The sequence below is a fragment of the Eucalyptus grandis genome, chromosome 6 (genome assembly GCF_016545825.1).
Source record: "Eucalyptus grandis isolate ANBG69807.140 chromosome 6, ASM1654582v1, whole genome shotgun sequence".
NCBI classification, from domain to species: domain Eukaryota; kingdom Viridiplantae; phylum Streptophyta; class Magnoliopsida; order Myrtales; family Myrtaceae; genus Eucalyptus; species Eucalyptus grandis.
In genome coordinates, this window is record NC_052617.1 from 21043201 (window position 1) to 21066138 (window position 22938).

The following is a 22938-nucleotide window of genomic DNA, read 5'->3' on the forward strand; positions in this document are numbered from 1 at the left end:
AACATGCATTCCAATTGTTATTCACTGCCACACAAGGGCCTAGCCTACTCGCAGTTCGGCTATCTACTGGCATATAGCCAGGCATCACCTCCCCACCTTGGAGCGTGGCTTCGTCAATACGTCAACGGCGTTCCCGAAGGAGCATGGGCCCAAAATCAACTACGACCCGCAACCACTGCGTGGGCATCCCATATAAGGGCAAGTCCGGCTCAACAACCCAGGATGATCTCCTCTTAATTATCATACAACAATTTATATTTGGCCCGAGACACTTTGCATTTCACTCAATGCTTCCACTTAAAATAGTGATATCAACCATTTTTCTTCATATTAAAAATAGTCCATAAATTAACCACGTGTGTGGGGGCACATTAACTTCAATCCAGAAAACCAATATCTCACTTTTTCAAACCCCACTATTTAATATTATATTGAAAATCTAATTTTTGCATTCAAACCTGACACTTGGGTTTTTATGAATAAAATTCCTATTTATCACAATCAACACTCAATTTGCCACATCCATTCATCAAATTCAAATTCTAAATGCACAAAGAACGATCACACGAAATTCTGAGAAAATAAGGTCCTGAAATAATTTTCGGAATTTATTAAATAATTAAATTTATTCCGAAAATTAATTAAATAATAATATCCCAATTTTTCACGATCCACACTCAATTTATAATATCCAATCGTCAATTTCAAAATCTTCCTACACAGCAGCGATCAAACGAAATTCGATTATTTATGGTCCCGACAAAATTTTCGAAATTTAATAATTAATTAAATTTATTCCGAAAATTAATTAAATAATAATATTTTAATAATTTCGAATAATAATATATTATTAAATAATTAAATAATTTCGAAATCTTTATTTAAATCAAAAATAAATCATTTATGTCTAATCAAGGCTTATTATAAAATAAACCTTCTTAACCCTAATTAAACATGCTTTAAACTAATTAAACTTATTAATCTAAACAACAATTAATTAAACCAATCAAACCACCTAAACTCACTTAACTTAAACTAAAAACACCCTAAGCATAATTAACTCGCTAATCAAATATTAGGGAGCTAAACTCACCCGATTAACAAACCGATTGGACCAAAACGACGGCGATGCCGAGGGGAACAACTTTCTTCAAAGCAGGCCAAGCACCTGGGGTCGGGAAGCTAGCCAAAACGAGTCAAAATCGGGACGAGATACCCATTTTCTTGGCTGCTGGTTGACGCCGACAGTGGGGGAGACGGCGGCCAGTTCGGGTTGGAATGGGCGGAGGAGACCGGCGGGGCTTGGACAAGCCAGTGGGGAAGTCAACGACGGCTCATAGCGGTGGGGACGAGCTCCGGCAGCTCCTAGAACACACGAACTGAGACAGATGGGGATGGCTAGGCGTTGGCCAAGTGTAGGCGAGCGAGGAATAGCAGCTATGCACAGGACGGCGAGCGGTGACGACGTGCGGTCCATCGACGTGCGACGGCGACGAGTGGAGCTGCTGGCTTGCTGCTAGGTTCCAAACAGCACAAAGAGGAAGAAGAAGTCGACGGCAGCAGGACGGAAGAGAGGAAGACGGAGGCCTGCGGGGTGAGGTGCAGGCTGCGACAGTGTGTAACGGTGGCGATCGACGACAGCAAGCTCCGGCGACGTGCGAACGAGCGGCCAGTCGAGCAGATGGAGGCGTCGCACGAAGGGAGTCCGGATGGTTGCTTCAGCTTTCTCTCTCCCCCTTTCCAATCCAAAAACAAACCCAAGGAAGAAGAAGGACTTGATGTGACACCCCCACTTTTGGTGAGCCATATGGTTTGCGACACTTGTCAAGCTCTCCTTCAATTTGGCCTCCACCATGACATCACCTGATGATGTCACACCCCACTACCTCAATCTCCCACAACCTTATTTCAATGGGTGCAATTTCATTTTCCGTTGTGGCATGAAATTTTGTATCAATTTCATTCCATTCTCTTCTAATTGAACCAAATTGAAGTCTATAAAATTAATCCAATGTCACCACACTTTAATTCACAGCCTCACTTGTCCATAGAATCTTCTTGAGTCCCAAGAGCGCGACCAAAGGTAGGCTTACTAATTTCTCGAGCCAAATTAGTCATACTCTGATTAACTTGCTGAAAAACTCTGATTGCATGAAAAATCTTCCGAAGATGAGTTAATGATCCTAAAATGATTTGTGACACACCCGGATTTCCAATTTCTGAATTCGATCTCAAATTCACGGTTGATTTCACTCTAGCACAATATTAGCACGTCTTGATCTACCGGGTAGCTTTTAGAAATCTTTATGCATTTGACATGTGGTTGATCAAGCCACAATGTACATTTTTTACACATTGGCGACTCTCGATTGTCGTGGTAACCTCAAGGTTTCAAATACGGACACAGGATACCCAAACGACAGAAAAGCCAGTCCAGTGCCAATCGATAAGAATTATGCAATCTAGTGGAATCACCCACACTTGATCACATGCCTTTGTCGAGTCGACCTATCTCTGGTCTTTAGTCGATTTTTTTTTTAATTGTGCCGTAATGACCCTTGCAAATTAGCTCAGTCGAAAGGTTGCTTCCTAGTCAAATTCTCGAGTCTGATGCATTAGAATTTCTTAACGGCTTCACCTGATAAACTAGTTTTCACATGAGTGGCCGACTCAAGGAAAAGAACTATATGTGCAAAGATGAAATGCCATCTCAATTTATTGAAAATAGAATTGGAAAATTGAGATGTGACATTTATCCTCCATTACAAATCACAAATCGATGTACCTATGTCAAATAGAGAGTGAAATTCTAAACCGGTATACTCGTCAACAGTCACATATCATCCAACTTAGCAATTTAACGAAAACTAACATGAGTTAAATTTGTCAAAAATGTACCATTTTGGGATTTTTGGTGATCAAAAAATTCATTTGGGACACATGTGTACCGATTGTGGGTTTTTAGTGTTAATAACCCTTTCATTTTTAGGGACACTCGCCGAAGGTACTCGGGCAAAGAAGAAAAGAGCAGAGACATATATTTCCTTTTGTCTTCTTCAACACCAAGTGCTTGGTGCGATTCGTTTGGTCGTAAGTTGTTAGGCTTGATTTTCATCAATAATGAAGTTATTGCATCTTCATATTTCATTTGACATGTGCCGTGTTTACTCTGTTGAAAGCGACGAACGGCCAGCGTGATGGTGGTTGTCAAAGGTGAACTTGGTTTTCTGGCAGTAAATCAAGGTGGTGATTAGTGATGGTTCGGTGGTGTTAGGCTGATATATGGTAAGTGATGGACAATGGTGGTCAGGGATGAAGGTCTAGCGCAGCCGGAGATGAAGTCCGATCAGGAAGGGCGTCGCCAGTTTCTAGGAAGAACACGACGTATTAGGAGTTAAAGGAGGGGAAGTAAAGAGATTTTCGTTGACTTGGGCCCAACGTCTATCTTGCCAAGTGTGTTCGCAACTTCAAACCAGGAACGCAGCACGATTTCTTGTTTGAGCGCTTTCTTTTAAGAGCACGAATCTCCTGTGTTTGATCTTAATTTGCGATTAGTGTGCTTTGGATTAATATTATAACCTGTCTTATTTTTCACCTTGATTGCCTCGGTTGTAATTCATTTCGATGTGGACTTTAAGTAGATGTAATTTATAAGTCTTGTTTTGATTTAAGTCTAGTTTGAAATGTTTTGATTGAAGTTTGCCTTCACACTTGTAGTGATTTTGCTAACAATTGCACAGATTTTCTCAATTTAAATAGGCTTCCTAGTTTGAGTTGGTTTGCTAATTTGAGTAGTTTTCCTAGGGAAGAAGGACACAAGTAGTGTCAAATTTGTGTACAGCACTCCCTTTAATATCAAAAGTTTTTTTGGTTTATTTAAGTGTCACTTTTTTTAAAAAACGATCACTTAAGCGCAAACTCCAATTTGGGTCGTTAGAAATCCAATATAACTATATTTTATTAATTTCATATAACCCTTAAATGACATCGTTTAAAAATTATAAATAGTGATCATTTGAGTGCCCAATTTTATTTAAAGTAAGCACTCTAGTGCCAGTTGTTATTAAAAAGTAATCACTTCAATGCCAAGCACATCACGCGAAAATGTCACATGTAGTAGAATTTTTTTAAGTAATAGAGCAAGTCGTATAGCCTCATATTTATTTTGGACCGGAATATCTCGATGTTGGAACTTATGGCATTTGAGTGATTCAGCGAAAGCTTCTGATACTAAAGTGAGTATGGTACACAACTTTTAAAATTCTAATGTTCTTCTGCCATTTTCCTAATCTAAGTTGCTTTCCTCCTATGTATAGGTTTCCTAATTTGAGTATGTTTTCTAATTTAAGTAGGTAAGCTTATTCGAATAGGCTTTCTAATCTAAATAGTTTTCCCAATTTAAATAGAATTCCTAGAGTAAGTAAGTTTTCTAATTTGAATGAGTTTCTTATTTTGAGTAGATTTCCTAGTTTAAGCTGTTCTCCTAAGGGAAAATGTCACAAAATGGTTCCTAAACTTTAATCTAATGTTCAATTTCATCCCTGAGCTTTCGATTTGCTCAATTTAGTCCATGAACTATTAACAAATGTTCCATCTAGTCCTTCCATTTGTTCAAGCCATTAAGTGATGACGCGGAGCATTAATTGATGACACGGAACTAAGTTGGATTATTAGAATTATGAGTCAATATATATCTTTAAAAAGGAAAACAAATTAGGGGTCAATTGGAGATGAGAGCACTGATCACAAACGCAAAGAGAAGAAGTGGTTTTGTATCTCTTTTTTGGACGGTGGCCATAATTTAACTTGTTTTAAAGGTAATTTCCATGTGGATATTCCACATGTCCTTTTTTATTTTATATTTAAGATACTAAAAGCCATGTAAGCCAATTCCGTTAACTTTGACTAACGGAATGATGAAATTGGACAATTTTTAGATAGTCAAGGACTAGATCGGACATTTATCGATAATTCAGGAATCAAATTGAACAAATTAAAAGTCTAGGGATGAGATTGCACATTAAGTGGAAGTTTAGGGATTCTTTGTGACATTTTCCCTTTTCCTAATTAGTGTAGGTTGCCAAGTTCAAGTAGGTTTCCTAACTTGAATAGGCTCCCCAATTTGAGTATGTTTACGAATTTGAATAACTTAATTAGTTTAAGTAGGTTTCCTAATTTGAGTGGATTTTCTAGTTTAATTTCCCAATTTGGATAGCCTTCTTACTTTAAATAGATTTCTAGTTTGCATAGGCATCCTAATTTAAATTAGCTTGTTTCCTAGTGTGTTTATTTATTAATTAATTCTAATTTTAGTAGTTTTCCTTGTCTACGTTGGTTTCCCAATTTGAGTATGCTTTCTAATTCAAGTCGGTTATCCAATTTGAATAGGCTTCCTATTCTAAGTTGCTTTCCTAATTTAAGTTGATTTCCTAAAGTAAGTTTCCTAATTTGAATAAGTTTCTTAATTTTAGTAGATTTCCTAGCTTAAGTTGGTTTCCTAATTAGTGTAGGTTGCCAAGTTCAAGTAGGTTCCTGACTTGAGTAGGCTTCCGAATTTGAGTACGTTTCCTGATTTGAATAAATTAATTAGTTTAAGTAGGTTTCCTAATATGAGCGGATTTTCTAATTTCAGTAAGTTTCCCAAATTGAATAGCCTTCTTAATTTAAATAGATTTCGTAATTTGAATAGGTATCCTAATTTAAATTGGTTTGTTCCTAGTTTATGTATTTATTTATTTATTTTTATTTTAATAGACTTCTAATTTGAGTAAGTTTCCTTCTTTAAGATTATTTCATGATTTGGGAAACTTCAATTTCGTTTGTTTCCCTAAAAATGTGACATTTTTGGGAAATATTTTCTAAGACGTCAAGATTTGAAATAATTAACAATTAGTTGGCATGGTCAACCTAGCATGGCTTAAATATTATTTTATTGCCATTAACTTTAATAACTTGATGGTTAATGCTAACAAAGTTGGATATGTTTAAAATGTAAAGTCAATGTTTTATAGGTGAAGAAACATATAGGGCAATCACACAATAATGGATATGAAAGACGATATGTTTTTAAATATTGGGCAATTACACATTAACTTCTCTAATTATCGTCAGTGGCTAGACTTATATATACCCTGATATTGGTACTAACTTTATTGGCATATATATACCCTGATATTGGTATCAACTTTATTAACTTGTTGGTTAATGCTAATAAAGTTGGATATGTATAAAATGCAATGTCGATATTTTATAGTTGGTGAAGAAACCGATTGGGTAATTACACATTAAGGGATATGAAAGAGAAGATATGATTTTAATTATTTGGCAATTACAAATTAGCTTCTCTAAACATCGTTAGTGGCTGGACTTATATATACCTTGATATTACAAGCATAGTGAAACAAATAGATCACTAAAGTATTTCTCCTTAGCAAAACCATTAACATATTATCCCTGCAAAAGCCCTTTTGACTTGGGAGCAATGGTGAAACCATCCACATCCATTATGTTGCTCACGTTTTTGCTAATTGCCATCGGTTCTCTCTCTCTCTCTCTCTCTCTCTCTCTCTCTCTCTCTCTCTCCACGAATAAGAATAAGAAAGATGTTTACTGATTGATGATTGATGTTATATGGCAGGTATGCGAAGCATGGAAGTACAGTCATGTGTTATTGATTCAGAATGCGGTCCAGTAAGCTGTTGTGAGTGTCAAGATGACTCTACCTGTAATTGCCACTGCACACAAGGAACAAGTTTTGTTGGAGATCTTGAGGAAAAAGGGATGCGCAAGAAGCTCCTTGAAAAAAAATGAAAATCCATAAATCTCTTGTGACATTAAAATAAAAACTCATCGGTTGTTCTCTCCCCCCTCCCTTCTCTCCCTCTCTCCACCCCCTCTACACATGCATGTGTGAAAGAGAGATGGCATGTATTGATCGAAAAAGAAGTGAGTCAAGGGGATTGGTGGCCAAACACAACCATATAAATCATGTTGACATCTCAAGTTTTACCGACGAAATCAAACTTTAAAAGAAAAAAGAAATGAATGAAATTGAATCTGATCTGATTCTTTGGGCCTAGTCAATTCACACAGGCCTGAACATTCAATCCAATTCATCCAAGCCTAAAGTATCAAGCCCACTATTCCGATTTAAAGCAATTAATATACCCCATTAGTTCACGATACCCATGGCTCATAGAACTTAAATGAGGAGAGCCCACTATGGATCAAGGGTAAGAAAAACTCTAAACAAGAAAAAAAAAAAAAAAAACCTATTTTAAAGAGGAGGTTGGTGGTTGTGCAAAGGAAAAAAAGGTCCTCGTGAAAATCAAAGTTCTCACCAGCCAAAAAAAAAAAAAAAAATCAAAGTTCTCTTTATTTTTATTTTTTTTAAGTGAAAAAACGGTGGCTCTCTCATTAAAAAGGGACTTGGACATTGCGGAGGTGGCACAAAAAGGGAAGGAAAAAAAATAGTTTGATCACAAAACACCATAAATTAATATATTAATGACAAATTTATTCTAAATTAATTTTTTATCATCAAGAATCATAAATTAGTACACTTATGACATTTACCTTTAATTAATTTTTTTACCATCAAAAACCAAAAACTGGTACATTTATGATAAATTTATCCTCCGTTACAAATCACAAATCAATATACCTATGACAAACAGAGAGTGAAATTCTAAACCAAGACACTCGTCAATGGTCACATATCATCCAACTCAGCAATTTCATTGTAAAATTTAACGAAAACTAACATGAGTTAAATTTGTCAAAAATGTACCATTTTGGGATTTTTGGTGATCAAAAAATTCATTTGGGACACATGTGTACCAATTGTGGGTTTTTAGTGTTAATAACCCTTTCATTTTTAGGGACACTCGCCGAAGGTACTCGGGCAAAGAAGAAAAGAGCAGAGACATATTTTTCCTTTTGTCTTCTTCAACACCAAGTGCTTGGTGCGATTCGTTTAGTCGTAAGTTGTTAGGCTTGATTTTCATCAATAATTAAGTTATTGCGTCTTCGTATTTCATTTGACATGTGCCGTGTTTACTCCGTTGAAAGCGACGAACGGCCAACATGATGGTGGTCGTCAGAGGTAAACTTGGTTTTCTGGCAGTAAATCAAGGTGGTGATTAGTGATGGCCCGGTGGTGTTAGGCTGATATATGGTAAGTGATGGATGATGGTGGTTAGGGATGAAGGTTTAGCGCAACCAAAGATGAAGTCCGATCAGGAGGGGCGTCGCCAGTTTCTAGGAAGAACACAACGTATTGGGAGTTAAAGGAGCGGAAGTAAAGAGATTGTTCGTTGACTTGGGCCCAACGTCTATCTTGCCAAGTGTGTTCGCAACTTCAAACCAAGAACACAGCACGATTTCTTGTTTGAATGTTTTCTTTTAAGAGCATGAATCTCCTGTGTTTGATCTCAATTTGCGATTAGTGTGCTTTGGATTAATATTATAACCTGTCTTATTTTTCACCTTGATTGTCTTGGTTGTAATTCATTTCAATGCGGACTTTAAGTAGATGTAATTATAAGTCTTGTTTTGATTTAAGTCTAGTTTGAAATGTTTTGATTGAAGTTTGCCTTCACACTTGTAGTGATTTTGCTAACAATTGCACAGATTTTCTCAATTTAAATAGGCTTCCTAGTTTGAGTTGGTTTGCTAATTTGAGTAGTTTTCCGGAATAAGTACACTATTAGTGTCATAAGTTGTGTACGGTGCTCACTTTGGTGCCAAAAGTTTTTTTTCGGATCACTTAAGTGCCAAAAAGTTCGAAAAATGATCATTTTATTGCCAACTCCGATATAGTTGGTCGGAAATCCGACGTAGCGCTTTTTTATTAATTTTTGAAGCTGATGTGGCTCGTCGAAGAGTACAATTAGTATTTAAACAACAAAACGTGTCTCTCCCCCAATTCAAAACCTTAAATCCCTAAATTGAAAGAGAAAGAGAGAGAGAGAGAGAGAGAGAGAGAGAAGATAAGCCAACGGCGATGGGCTAGTTGTCGTCCTCAACGGCCCCATGCTCGGCGGTCACGGCTCCGACCCTAACCCTGACCCCGACCCCAACCCCGAGGACAGCCACTCGGTGGCCAAGTCGAAGGCCGTGACCTGGCCAATGCTCGGGGAGGCCGCCAACGAGTGCGCCACCCCTTATCTCTCCCTCTCCATCTCTGATCTCTCCGACAAGTGTCTAGCCTGCGTCTCTCAGTACCTAGGCTCCAGCGACCCAAGCCAGTGCTCCCTTGTGTGCCGCCACTGGCTCATGATCAAAGGCCAGAGCTGCCAAAGGCTCGCCTTCCACGCCCACTCAAAGCTACTGGATGTGGTCCCTGCTAAAAAAATTTTGAGGATGTTGAAGCTGGTAAAATGTCACCATGATTAGGACACGGTGCTACTACGACGGAGGCCGAGCGACAGAGACCGAGCAACGGCGGCCGATGTTGGGCGAGGATCGGACAAAAACCCTAATTTCAATCCCCAAATTAAAAATAAATAAATAAATAAATAACCCAAATGAGTTGTGCAACGTCGTTTTCTCGAGGCCATCAACTTAGGATGGAAAAACGATATTGTTTTCTAAGGAAGACAAAAAACAACGTCGTTTAAAGGCCTTATTGATTTTTTTTTAAATATAAAAGCCATATAATCATTTTGGATGGAATCTCTCGTCGGTGGCACCAAAGTGATCGTTTTTCCTCCGATTTGACACTTAAGTGATCCAACATAAACTTTTGATACCAAAGTGAGCGCTATACACAACTTATGGCACTGATAGTGTACTTCTCCCATAGTTTTCCTAAGGAAGAAAGACACATGTAGTGTCAAATTTGTGTACGGTGTTCAATTTAATACCAAAATTTTTTTTCAAATAATTTAAGTGTTATTTTTTTTAAAATGATCACTTAAGTGCCAACTCCAATTTGGGTCCTCGAAAATCCAATGTAATTATATTTTATTAATTTCATATAATCCTTAAATGACATCGTTTAAAAGTTATAAATAGTGATCATTTGAATGCTCAATTTTATTTAAAGTAATCACTCTAGTGTCAATTGTTGTTAAAAAGCAATCACTTCAGTGTCAAGCACATCACGTGGAAATGCCACGTGTACTAGAATATTTTTCAATAATATAGCAAGACATATGAAATTTTTAATTATAAAAGCCACGTGTACTTCTCACCGTTAGCACTTAAGTAATTGTTTTTTCTCTTATTAGGCACTTAAGTGATCCGGTGAAAAATTCTAATACTAAAGTGAGCATCATACACAACAAATATGGGAACATCCAGAAATCAACATCCAGCATCATATCAAAGGAGTAAATCGGGTAGAAGCATGGCTGGTCAGCTTAACAGAACACAAAGGTGACTTACCTGACTTGGAAACGATCGCATCCATCCTCTGACACATTTGGAAGGCCCGCAATAACTACATATTTCACTAGCAGCAACCCCAACCGCACCACATAGTGCAAACAGCCATAGCCAGCACCATAGCAAATCGAAATCCATCTCGGTAGAAACAGAGATAGGGAACACAGCAACCAGATCAGCATTCGTTTTGGCATCCGCTAGATCAAGGAGAAATGAAACTCAATATTGATGCAACTTACCAGCCTCATAACAGAGAAGCATCGATCGCCTGTGTTTGTCAAAGCTCGTCAGGCTTTTTAATCAATGGCTTTGCTCGATCGGTGGTCGTTTCCTCGGCCCTGCAAGCAGAGGCAATGGCGTTAAACCACACGCTCCACTTCTTGCTGAACACGGGCAAAAACTCAGATCGAATGACCTTGGAAACTAATTGCTCAGTTCTTGTTGAGGCGATGCGTAACCATGAACTGCCACCTTGGGAGATCATATCTTTGCTCGAAGACTGCACGATGCTGCTTCAATGTTGCCCTAATCTCAGGATCGTCCATTGCAAGAGGGAAATGAACAAGGTTGCGGACTGGGCCACGAAGGCCCATCAAGCTGGTTCGCTACCTACAGATTGGGTTATTAATCCTCCTTTGTTTTTGCGTGAAATGTTGTCCTTCGATATTATGCAAAACGCTCCTTCTACTTTTCGGTAGTAATAATAATATTACCTTTCTAACCAAAAAAAAAAAAAAAAAAAGAGCCTAGCTTATCAAGCCCACTATTTTGATTTAAAGAAATTAGTATAGCCCATTACTTCATGGATCCCATGGCTCATAGAACTTAAATGAGAAGGAAGGCCCACACTGGATCAGGGTAAGAAAAACTCTAAAGAAGAAAAAAAAAAAAAACCTATTTTAAAGAGGAGGTTGGCGGCCGTGCAAAATAAAAAGGGTCCTCTTGAAAATCAAAGTTCTCACTGACCAAATAAAAACTCAAATTTCTCTTCTTCATTTTTAAGTGAAAAGGGTGACTCTCTCGTTAAAAAGAGATTTTGGAGCCTGAACGGAGGAGGTGGCAGAAAAAGGACAGAAAATAAGATAACCTGATCACAAAAACCATGAACTAATATATTTGTGAAAAATTTATTCTAAATTAATTTTTTGGCAATCAAAAATCCTAAATTAGTACATTTGTAAAAAAAATCTACTCTTCACTAATTTTTTTATTACCAAAAGTCTCAAACTAATATATTTATGACAAATTTACTCTCTATTAAAAATCATAAACTTGTATACTTATGACAAATTGAGAGTAAAATTTTAAACTGGAACATTCGTCAAAGGTCACATGCCATCTAACTTAGCAGTTTGGCTGTAAAATTTAACAAAAGCTAACATGAGGTAAATTTATCAAAGATGTACCATTTTGGAGTTTTTATGATAAAAAAAAAATTAGCTTGAGACACATGTATAACAATTTTGGGTTTTTAGTATTCTTAATCCATTCGTTTTTGGGGACACTTGCTAAAGGTACATGGGCAAAGAAGAAAAAATCAAAGAGATATTTTTCCTTTTTCCTTTTTTTTTTTTTTTTTTTTTTTTTCGGTTCCTTTTTTTTCTTCTTCAATGCCAAGCGCTTGGTGTGATTTGGCGCTTGGTGCGATTTGTTTGATCCTAAGTTGTTAGGCTTGATTTTCATGAATAATGAAGTTGCTGCGTCTTTGTATTCGTTTGACATGTGCTGTGTTCTCTCTGTTGAACACGACGTATGGCTGGCCTGATGGTGGTCGTCGGAGGTGAACTTGGTTTTCCAGCAGCAAATCAAGGCGGTGGTTAGTGATGGCCCGGTGGTGTTAGACTGATTTATGGTAAGTGATGGACGATGGTGGTCGGAGATGAAGGTCTAGCACAGCCGGAGATGGAGTCCGATTGGCCCGTGGAGGGAGGGGGTGGTTTGGGGTGGGGATGGGGTGGGGGATGGTCGCTAGTTTCTGGGAAGAACACGGCGGATCGGGAGTTAAAAGGAGCGGAAGTAGAGAAAACGCAATATAAAGGGCCCATTAAGAAAAATAAAATAGAAAAAAAGGAAAATGGTAAGAAAAATGGGTCTAGTTAGGCTATGAGATATTGCTGGGTTTGGGTTTGATCCAATTTTAATTGATTAGGGCTTCAGTCGGTTTTGTCTTGATAAGTCGGGCTTGATCTGCTTTGATGGGGGCTTCGGGTCATTGATGGATTGGGCTGAGTTTACTCGGTATTGAGTTTAAATATCCTAGTGTCTGGACTTCTTATTATGGCCCAATTTTTGTCTACTGCCCCGACCCGTGAGATCAGATCAGTCCATGGTCGGGCCGGGCCTAAATTTTTTTTCTTAAAAAAATGCTAAGAAAATTTTAATAAATATAAATTCGAAAAATGTTAAAAAATCAGAAAATGTTTCGAAATCGATCTTTATTAGAGTTTTTCAAGTTTTAGTATTAGATGTAGCCTAGTTTTATTTATTTAACACGACCTTTTGTGTAGGGATTTTGGTGTTTATCTTTAATATGAGTTTAGTTTTGGAAATTAATTTTTTAGGTAAGAAATTGAATTTTTTAGGTAAGAAATTGAACTCAATGTGAATTTAGCTCATAAGGGATCATGTCCTAGGTTTTATAACGTGGCCATGTGTATTATCTGTGCGATGAGTATTGGGTTTTCATTCTCATATTTTACTTTAAGCCTTTTCAATACTTGGATATTTAATTCCTGCACTTTCTATATATTATTTGTTCTTTTCCTTATTAGAATGGTTAGGAGAACCCTTAAGATCATAATAAACACCTCAACAGCATTTGCATGGACACTTAGCGATTTTGATGTACTTCTAGATTCATAATTGGTCAAAAAAGCCAAACCAAGTTAGAGGTACCGAAAGACACTAATTAAATAATTAGTGCAATCAAGTCCCCAAGTTTAAAAAATCTCTAGTTGCATAGAAAAGTAGACAAAACTGTTGTGCCTTGTTTGGTTTTTAGTTAGTTAACCTCAAAATGTTAGTGGCTATTCCTAGAATCCCTCAAGCTTAATCAAGATTTAAAATGAAGTTCACACGTTGCATGAAATATGAACTTGGGAGAGCTTATGTCTAATCAAGGGCCATTGCCCTCCCCCCCCCTCCCCCTCCCCTCCTTAAGCAATATCCTTAAACCTACTCCTCTTTTCTTTCAACAGGAAGGGAAGATTGTGACATTTTTGCAAATTAAGAGAGGTTCTCAAGTAAGTCTTTTTACTTGCAAGATTTTATAGGAAACTAGCACCATTGTTTTTTCCCTTTAGCTGAGAATTATTCAATTCACAAAAAGAATATGGGGATGCTTGGAGGAAGATAAATTTCGTCATAAAATGGTAAGTATTATCAACTCAAGAAAATACATCGGTATAAAAAATAACATACAATATTTATATATTTTATAATCCAAGTCAATTGGATTTTATTAAAAAAATCAATCCCCTAACAATACAATGATATCGCACCATATAAATGACAAATATTGGCATAGTTGATTACCATTACATATGAAACAAAATTTCGCCATAGTAGATGTGTCATGTATGTAACATAAAGAGAAGGATAAATGCATGATGAACCTTTTATAGCAATTTTTCCTCTTCTTTTTTTTGCGATGTGCACATTAAAATTTTTCAACAATATTCCTTTTAATCAGAACAAAATCACAGAAAGTTAGTGATTGATTTTGCTCGAAGGACTTATTGAAGTTAGCTACTAGGCATATATGTTCTTATATTTAGTGAGTGGCTTACCACGTACATTTTGGGGAGGAGTGGGGTTGTCGGAAGAAATGGAGTTTGTCCTTCAATGGGAAGCCAACGACTCGACGTAGGCCTGATGGGAATTAAAAACATGCCATATTCTTTCGATAGCTCCGATGGCTTTGTGGAGATCCTACCCTCTGAACGTCCTTCAACAATTCCAGTTGAATGGATTGGCAACTCAAGTATGCATAGTTTTTCTAAATGATAGTTATGTTGCAACATGGCATATGGGTTATACGATTGAATACAAAGGTCATGGAGGTTGTTGTCGGGGATGACAATCACCTAATAAATAAATCTTTCGGGATCAGTTTGATAAGCAAAGTTATACATACACATAGGTAAGGCATCCAACTAATTAAGGACAAACTCGATGAGGACAAAGTTGTTATCCTTACCTTGTGGATTGTAAGGCATCCAACTTATTTAAGATAAACTGCATTGTTGTCGGTCGTAACTTCAAATTATGGCACTTGTGGTGTTTTTATTTTAAAAACCAAACTTAGTTGTTTAATTTGATGAGTAAGACAAAAGTACACTACAAGTACCAAAATTTGGCACGAATGAACACTTAAGCCTTGTTTGGCAAATTTTTATTTATGTTCCCCAGAACACAATTTCTTCTTCTTCTTCTTCTTCTTTTTGCCGGTGACCACGCCGGAGCGTCGCCGACCTTTGGAGAAGCCAAGCCATGACGAGGCTCAAGCCTCACCATGGCCGCACGAGGCCTTCTTCTTCTTCTTCTTCTTCTTCTTCTTCTTCTTCTTCTTCTTCTTCTTCTTCTTTTTTCCGGTGACCACGCCGGAGCGTCGCCGACCCTTGGAGAAGCCAAGCCACGACGAGGCTCAAGCCTCACCATGGCCGCACGAGGCCTTCTTCTTCTTCTTCTTCTTCTTCATTTTGCCGGTGACCACGCCGGAGCGTCGCCGACCCTTGGAGAAGCCAAGCCACAACGAGGCTCATCGGCCCAAGCCTCGCCATGGCCGCACGAGGCTCAGCCTCGCCTAGGCTGGGTGAGGTCGAGCTCGCCTAGCCACCGACGAGGCCGAGCCTCGCCGGGCCACCTCCAGGACGACATCACTTGGCGACAGCTCGGCAAGGCCGAGTCTCACGTGGCCACGGCGAGGCTCAGCCTCTCCAGCCGGCGCGAGGCCAGGCCTCGCCAGGCCAGGGTGAGGCCGACCTCGCGTCGCCTGGGCGAGGCAAAGCCTCATTGGTGGCTTGGCGAGGCTTGCCTGGCCAACAGCAATCTCGCCAAGGCCAGGCTGGCCTCCAGCAAGCTCACCAAACGCCTCCCAGCTTGTCGCGGGCCATGGCGATGACCAACGATCAGCCAAAGAGAAAAAGAAAAAGGAAAAAAAAAAAAAGGAAAAATATAATAAAAATATTTAAAAATTAAAAGAAATAAAAAAATTATGCAAGTTTACCAAACGCGTTTCTATTCCTGGAGTAGAAATTTTTTACAGTTACCAAATACGTTTTTATGCTAATAAATTGTTCCCTCGAACAGAAAAAAAAAAAATTATGTTCAAAAATTACTTTCCGGAATAGAAACGTTACCAAACGCATCCTTAAATGTCAAAACTTTCAAAGGTACACTTAAGTGTCATTTTTTTTTTTATAAAATAAAATGGACTCTTAAGTGTCAACTCCAACTGGACTAACCAAAAATCCAACGTAACTTTATTTTAATAGTAAAAATGGTCTACGTGGCTTGTCAAAATGTCTATTCAATAATCAATGTGCAGAATGACATCATCTCCATTGTCCCCTAAATTAAAAACCCTAAATCGGCCAAAATTCCCAAAACCACCATGACCACCAACCACCAATTGCCACCGCCAACCACCACTGTGGAGGTAGTGTGCTAGTGTAAGGTGCTAGTGCTTGCACTAGCTTGCACCAGCACTTGAACCTTAGCGACGACGGCAACCAATGAGCGACCGTGAGTGAACTGCAAGCAGCAATAGAGCCTTAGTGAGAATGGCGACCAAGTGTGAAGAATCAAGTGTGAGAAAGATGATGAGCATGAAACAATGCTTGATTAAATACGCTAAGCAACGTCACTTATCAATCACACCAAAATGACATTGTTTAGTGTTCGCCTCTACTTGTATGGATGGTGTGATGTCGTTCGCCTTGTTCATGTGGATATATATATTAAATAATTGCCATGTCAGTAAAAAAATGTTGCTGGAGAATGTCACGTTAGCAATTTGACAGTAAATTTTCGCCGTTGGTACTTAAGTATTCATCTCTTCTCTAATTTTGGCATTTAAGTTACTCTTTTTAAAATTTTAACACTCAAGTGTCCACTTGTACTAAATTTTGGCACTTTAAATATTTAGCACTCGATGAGAAATCAAATGAAAGAATCTTTCTTGAATATTCCACAATGAGCAAAGTTTACAACAAAAACTCTCGTCAAGGAGAGGAATCAATGAAAAAGAAGTTCGAAGAAAATTATACTTCACTAGATATAAGCGAGCAACCTGGATATACTAAGCTAACTGATGATTCTCAGTCATCCGATATACTAAGAAGAGCGGATACACTCAGGAGATTGAACCAAGCGTTGAAGTCAGCTAACCTAAATCTTCGAATGCAAATATTCTATTTGAGGTTGTTGGGTTGATATTATTCCCAGTTCTGTAACTACAGGTGTTGGACAATATTTCCTTCTTCTTTTTCCCCGAAAGTACTGTACTGTGTACAGGGTTAGCCGTTTAATATACTGGAAAGGGAAAAAAAAAAAGACCCACTTCCCGGATCTAGAGGTGACGTTGGAATCTACTGGTTCAGTTCTAAAACTGTTTTAGGGTGACCCGGCTAGGTTCTCAGGTACTAGAATGTGGAACTAGTCTAGTTGGGTAGATTTCGATTCTACCGGGGATCAATCCATCCTTAAATCGTTGACTCTATTGTCAATTGATAGAAAGCATCGAAAGATCTCTACTTCTGTTGGGCTATTTACATGATGGGCTCATTTGAGGAGGCCTGGATTTAACCCATGGGAGCCAGTAAATTATTGCGTTAATCGCAGAGAAATATTTGCAATTACTAGAATAAGCTTGTTTCCTAGGACAACATATTACAAAATATTTATTCTTCTTAATGATATAGTTTCTGTTTGGGCATGGTCCTACTGCACCCTAAAAAGTATTGCTGCTATGGATACACCACGTTTCGTCAATCTAATCTTGTAATTTCTTTTAGGTCCAAGAAAAGTCTTAGCATTTCCCGTAATACACAGATTACTCTATGATATACTAATCAATCACGTTTTTTTAATAATATGATTAAAATACACTTTCTCATCTGACAGAAAGACCACCAAAAAAAAAAAAAAACAAGTTGAGCACAACACCCTTCATAAATATGATTGGGAAAATACAAATGCAGAACCTACGAATCACATCTGAAACTCGACAACCAAGCTATCAACAAATTATTAACCACTCTTAATAGCTCCATCTCTGTTGGTCACCCTTCACTTTCAATGGTGTAATACACAACAGCAAGAGTCTAACCCAAATTATTCAAATCGACACCCACATTAATAAACCTTACCTTATTTTCTCCAAATAAAAATATTCTTTCATCTTCCTCTCTCTCTCTCTCTCTCTCTCTCTCTCTCTCTCACACACACGAAAGCACACTAAAGTCAAATAAGACGTATCTAACGAGCCACTTTGCAGTCGAGCCTAATCTCTTGGCCGCCGGTCAAGCTGCTCATCTTGATCATGGACTGGATGAAGGCCTTATTGAACTCCTGCTGCGAGCTCGCGAACTTGGAGACCAAGGCCTTGGTCTGCGGGTTCGTGAGCAGGGCTTGATCCGAAGAGAAGATGCTCTGGCCCTGACGCAGCATCTTGAAGTAGACATTGTCGAAGGTGGTGGTGGTTGAGTCCAGCGTCGATCCGGCATTGTTTGCCGTGTTGCCCAACGGGCACACGTTGCGTAGGTTCGCCGCGAAGGATGGGCTCAGCGATGGGTCCACGTCGGTGGTGGGGCTGAAGTTGTGTATCCTGTTTTGGAACGATGAGCAGTGAGCGAATCCCAGCGTGTGGCCTCCTGCATGCATGCGGATAAAAGTAATGTTACATGACGGTAACACGGCGTAGCTGCCAAATCACATCCTGTGATGATGCGATTAAAAACTAAGTGGTCATGTCAAAAAAGTATCCTGTGAATGGATAGTGCAAAGTAGGCAAATATAATCTTTTTCATAGTTGAAATCGCAATCAAATCTAGGCGAAAAAATGTTGACCCATTCAAACCTTTTAACTTTTAAAAGTTTTACCAAACGCTTGTGTAATGTCTTACCTGATAGAGCCACTAAATCTTCCATGGAAAGGCCTCTCTGGGAGAAACTCTGTTGGAGTTGAGAGATGTTGAAGATGGGGGCTGGTAATTGCCTGGTGTCACTTGCCTTTGATGTTCTTCCATCTAGCCTCCCTTTTGGCACATTCCAAGTGGGTCCTCCAGACTATACACCGAGAACATCACATAGAAAAGAAAATTCATCATGAGTTGGAAGTTTATTTTACTTTTTCCTCTTGCAATAGTGAACCGCACAAGTCGAAATGACCACAATATAGATTGACATATTCTAATTATGAGGACGAACCAGAGCAACAGCATCGCGAGCAGCGAGAGCCAAGATGTCTGCACAGGAGACAACACCGGGGCACAGTGCTTCCACTGCCTTCTTCGCATTGTCGATAACGTAGAAGGCATGCAGTGAGATATTGGGAGGCCCATCTTTCTCTGCTGTGTTGCCTCCCGTTGAGTTCAGCAGAACAGAACCATCACACCCCTATTTTTCATAAAGAAGCCAACATACATCATAGAAGTCCACATATATAACCTAAGCTATACATGAGGAAGTGATCATCAATGGAGTAAAATACATTGTTTTATGACATGGAGCCTTAAATAAGGGGATCAATCCGGATCGATGGAATACCCAACTAACCATACGAATCAGGAATCCGTATGGGCAGGTTTTACTATACAAAGATGGAAAGAAAGACCAAGGTTAAGAAGGAGAGGTAGAGAAATAGGTATACTCTAATGAAGCAGTCGTGGAAGTGCATCCTCAAGAGTGCAGCCGGAACAGTTTTGTCATTCATCATGGCTTGCTTGACAGCAGCCGTGACCGTAGCCTCGAGCTGGGGGCAAGTGTGGTCATAGTAGTTTGTACTTAGTGCGTCGACAGGAGAGAGAATTTGAAGGATGAGAAAAGCAGAGACGAGAGCAACTAGGGATGCCATACTCGGATCTTTTTCTGAGTAGATTTTGAAAAAGTCACACGGGACTAGTGCTTCCTGATGAATCGTGAAGGACTTGACAATGGTATTTATACAGTGATTACAACAGGGATCACGCGACACACAGATTGAGGTTGTTAATTGGAGAAAAGATAGGGTTGGTTAGCAAATTTGGTGATCAAGAACCACTGTTGTCTAGGAAAGTAGTGTTCTTGAAGCAAACTCGTTGCATAAAACGACAACTTGATGTCACATTTGATGACTACTTTTTTAGTTTGAACCACTCGGTGTAATTGCCGATCAGGAGGGAAATGAATAGTCTTTTGATCCTGTGTCTAAACAGATGTTTCAAGATCATATAGGTCAAGTTAAAATCCAAAAAATATGAAAGTTTTGACCGACAGTAGAAGCTGGGGTCCTTGTCGAATGGGCGACTATCATTGACAGAACTTTCGGTCCATCATCTGGACATCCAGAACGAGACATTCTAAGCACAAGCACGGAATCTACTGAGTCAGTCGTCGTGGGTGTCTGGGTTCTATCCTTCAGAAGGCTTGTGCACGCGGACTAAATTCAATTGTTGTAATCAGCCGAGTAACTTCACAGCTCAATACGAAACCAAATCGAGCTGAGGTCAGTTAATTGCAAATTTGAAATACAATTAATAGTAATTACTTTAATTTTTAGCCTCACCTTCTGCGCATGCGATATTAGATTCAGTGCCATATGCGGCCGATAGTGTGATAAGTCACTTTCATCCACGTTTCTTCTTCTAATTTTGGGATTGATTTGAAACCAAGTAGAGAGAGATTAAAGTTCGAAAAAAAAAAAAGAATTAGACCTTGCAAAAGCGAGTTCGTTAGCATAGAAGTAGACCCTGCAAAGTCTATGATATAAGAGAGACAAGGAGAATAATGTTTGGTGATAGGGTCCAACGACTAAAGGCATTTTGGAGTAATGTAATCCGGGTCAACTAGTTGTTCCTTGTTCGATTAGCTCATCAAATTGGAGTCCATCCAAGGTCAAGATGAATATTTTGTACATACGGAATAGCGCCACCAATCGTGATTAAAAGTTAACGGCATATGAGAACATATGATTAGAGCAAGTTTAGCAATGTAATCAATCGATTACGCAACATGAATAGTACAAGTGACCTATAAAATGGTTCAGGGGTCTAACTCTATAGATGGCAAATTGATATTTTTTGTCTTAGGGCATTCGTCAAGTACGCGCTGCACCCTCTATAAAATTTTCTTTGTTTTAGTCTTCGATGCATTATCTTGGCTTGATAAGTTGAAAGTACTTAAAGACTTAATCCGTTGGATCCATTAGTCCATCTGCATCCAACTACTGCATAACAGAATAATGCTATTCCCAGAAATTTAAATAACTAACCCACGTCGTCTCCTTTCTTTTATAAGGAAATTATTGAGTGGCACGGACAAAATCCTGCGCATTAGGTGAGTCAAACATGTTCTCATGACGGATAACGCAAGAGTAGACAGTTCTCATCGGATGAGCCACTTACAAATAATATATTCTAGGAGTACTAGGCTACGCATAACTTGTCACTTCAAATTTAGTTGTAAAGTCGCGTTTTCAACTCATAATAAATTTGCTTTCTGAACTTTGACTTGAAACTCAAGACCCTCTTCTCCGTAAGAGTCTCTCTCTCTCTCGGAAGAGCTCCATCTCTATCCATGGTGATAGTGTGTCCACAGCCCTAAATCCCCAAGCCCTAAATTTCCCAAAATCAATGAATCCCGAAACACAAGATGACAAAAAATTCCTCAACCCGCGCACCGACAAAAAAAATGGATGAACCTATCGTCACAAAGTAATCTCTCCTCACTGTCATTATCTGTTATCACTCATTACAACAGCCCCTTACGAGCATGGATGGAGACTGGAATTTATGGATTTTCTGGGCAAAGAACGGTGTGTGAAACAGAGATAGCAGCGGTATTCGAGCTCCCTTCATCCACGTTTTTCTCGGCTCCACCACTCGGTATATGTAAGTTTTGACGTCTTTCCTGCTCTGGGTAAGTCTTGAAGGATGTCCTGAATTTGCACCTGTAAAACAGAAAGAGGTTGCAATGGAGAATGAATCAGTTAAAGAGCGTAGGTTGGCTGCACTATGTAAACGAATGGGGCAAATGTGGTCAGAGGATTTCGTAGCCAACGTGTTTGAAGAAATTCCTGAGGACAAATGGAAGGCTTGTAATCTCACATTGCTAGGGAAACTATTCTCCAGGCCTAATGTAAACTTTCCGGCCTTTTTATCCACAATGAAGAAGGCTTGGAAAACTGAAAATGTAGTGTGTGAGGTAGTGCAGTCGGGCCTATTTTCGTTCACTTTCAGAGAGGAAGCTGATTTGAAAAGAGTCTTGGATGCCAGCCCTTGGTGTTTCTCAGGGAACCTGCTTATTCTACAGAAATTACAACCAAAGGTACCTATCCACAGGCATGTCTTTACTCATTGTGCATTTTGGGTGCAAGTGTTGGGAATTCCGATAATTCGAATAACTGAAAAGACAATGCTGGAGGTGGTGGGGAAGATAGGCAAGGTGGTGGAATTGAAGATAGATGGCAAAGATGGCAGTCCGTGTAAAGTGGGCAGAGCGCGAGTGATGCTAGACCTATCACGCCCCCTATGGCCAGGAGCATTGGTGAATTTTGATGATGATCAAATATGGGTGGACTTTAAGTACGAGAGGCTTCCTTACTATTGCTATTCATGTGGCCGAATAGGTCATTATGCCACAACCTGTGAGGAAATCCCTTATGAGGAACCAAAGCCGGGGGAGGAAGTAGCTGGAAACTTCGGATTTTGGCTGAAAGCGGAAGCAAAGGAAAATAGCCCTTTCTGGAAAATGTATTACGGGGATGAGATACCAAATGAGGAGCAGGAAATAGTTGAGGAAACTCCACCGGCTGGCACTAAGAAGATCCCGACCAGTACTGATAATTATGAACAGCAATTGAACTATCCCTTGGAAGATCAATCTTCAGAATTACTAAAGTTAAAAGGGAAAGGTATAGCTAGTGAGCCCAAGGTCGTGAAAGGCAAAAGAGACACGGGCCCTCTACTCCTTCTCTCGGACTCATCATGGACAGAAACAGTGTTGGACAGCACAGCAACAACATACAAAAAGAGCAAGAAGGGCCATATTCCTCCAGCGACCAAGAAAATGAAGAGGGCGAAGAGTTATAATTTACAGGGGATGGATGCAAATACAATTGACGAGACTCTGCTTCTCGAAACACCTATCCAAGTAGATAAGGGAGCGCATGAATGGGCTTTGGTGGCTAGCCCTAATAAGCCACCGGGGGATAAATGAAAGTTTTGAGCTGGAACCGCGTGGATTGGGGTCCGCCCGACGGTCCAAAGATCTCGAGCCCTTGTGGCTCTTGATAGACCTGAATTGGTGTTCCTAATGGAGACAAAGAATAGAAAAGCAGTGGTGGACAGA

At 39.2% G+C, this 22938-nt stretch overlaps 1 protein-coding gene across 1 annotated transcript; it reads right to left on the reverse strand.

The window, feature by feature from the left end:
- Nucleotides 1-17532: 17532 nt before the first annotated feature.
- LOC104430774 (peroxidase 64-like) lies at nucleotides 17533-19511 on the reverse strand. Its single transcript, XM_010043492.3, has 4 exons — nucleotides 19262-19511; nucleotides 18820-19008; nucleotides 18516-18678; nucleotides 17533-18263 (listed from the first exon to the last, which is right to left on the reverse strand). The coding sequence occupies exons 1-4, from the start codon at nucleotides 19463-19465 to the stop codon at nucleotides 17869-17871; spliced, it is 951 nt and encodes a 316-aa protein (XP_010041794.1). The 5' UTR covers nucleotides 19466-19511; the 3' UTR covers nucleotides 17533-17868.
- Nucleotides 19512-22938: the final 3427 nt, after the last annotated feature.

What these genes read in the sequence shown, in the direction of transcription:
- LOC104430774 (XM_010043492.3), bottom strand. Translation starts at nt 19,465, where the DNA reads ATGGCATCCCTAGTTGCTCTCGTCTCTGCTTTTCTCATCCTTCAAATT. An exon ending in CTCGCGATGCTGTTGCTCTG is followed by an intron (nt 18,679 to 18,819) that starts GTTCGTCCTCAT and finishes CTCGGTGTATAG; the next exon opens with TCTGGAGGACCCACTTGGAA. An exon ending in AGATTTAGTGGCTCTATCAG is followed by an intron (nt 18,264 to 18,515) that starts GTAAGACATTAC and finishes GCATGCATGCAG; the next exon opens with GAGGCCACACGCTGGGATTC.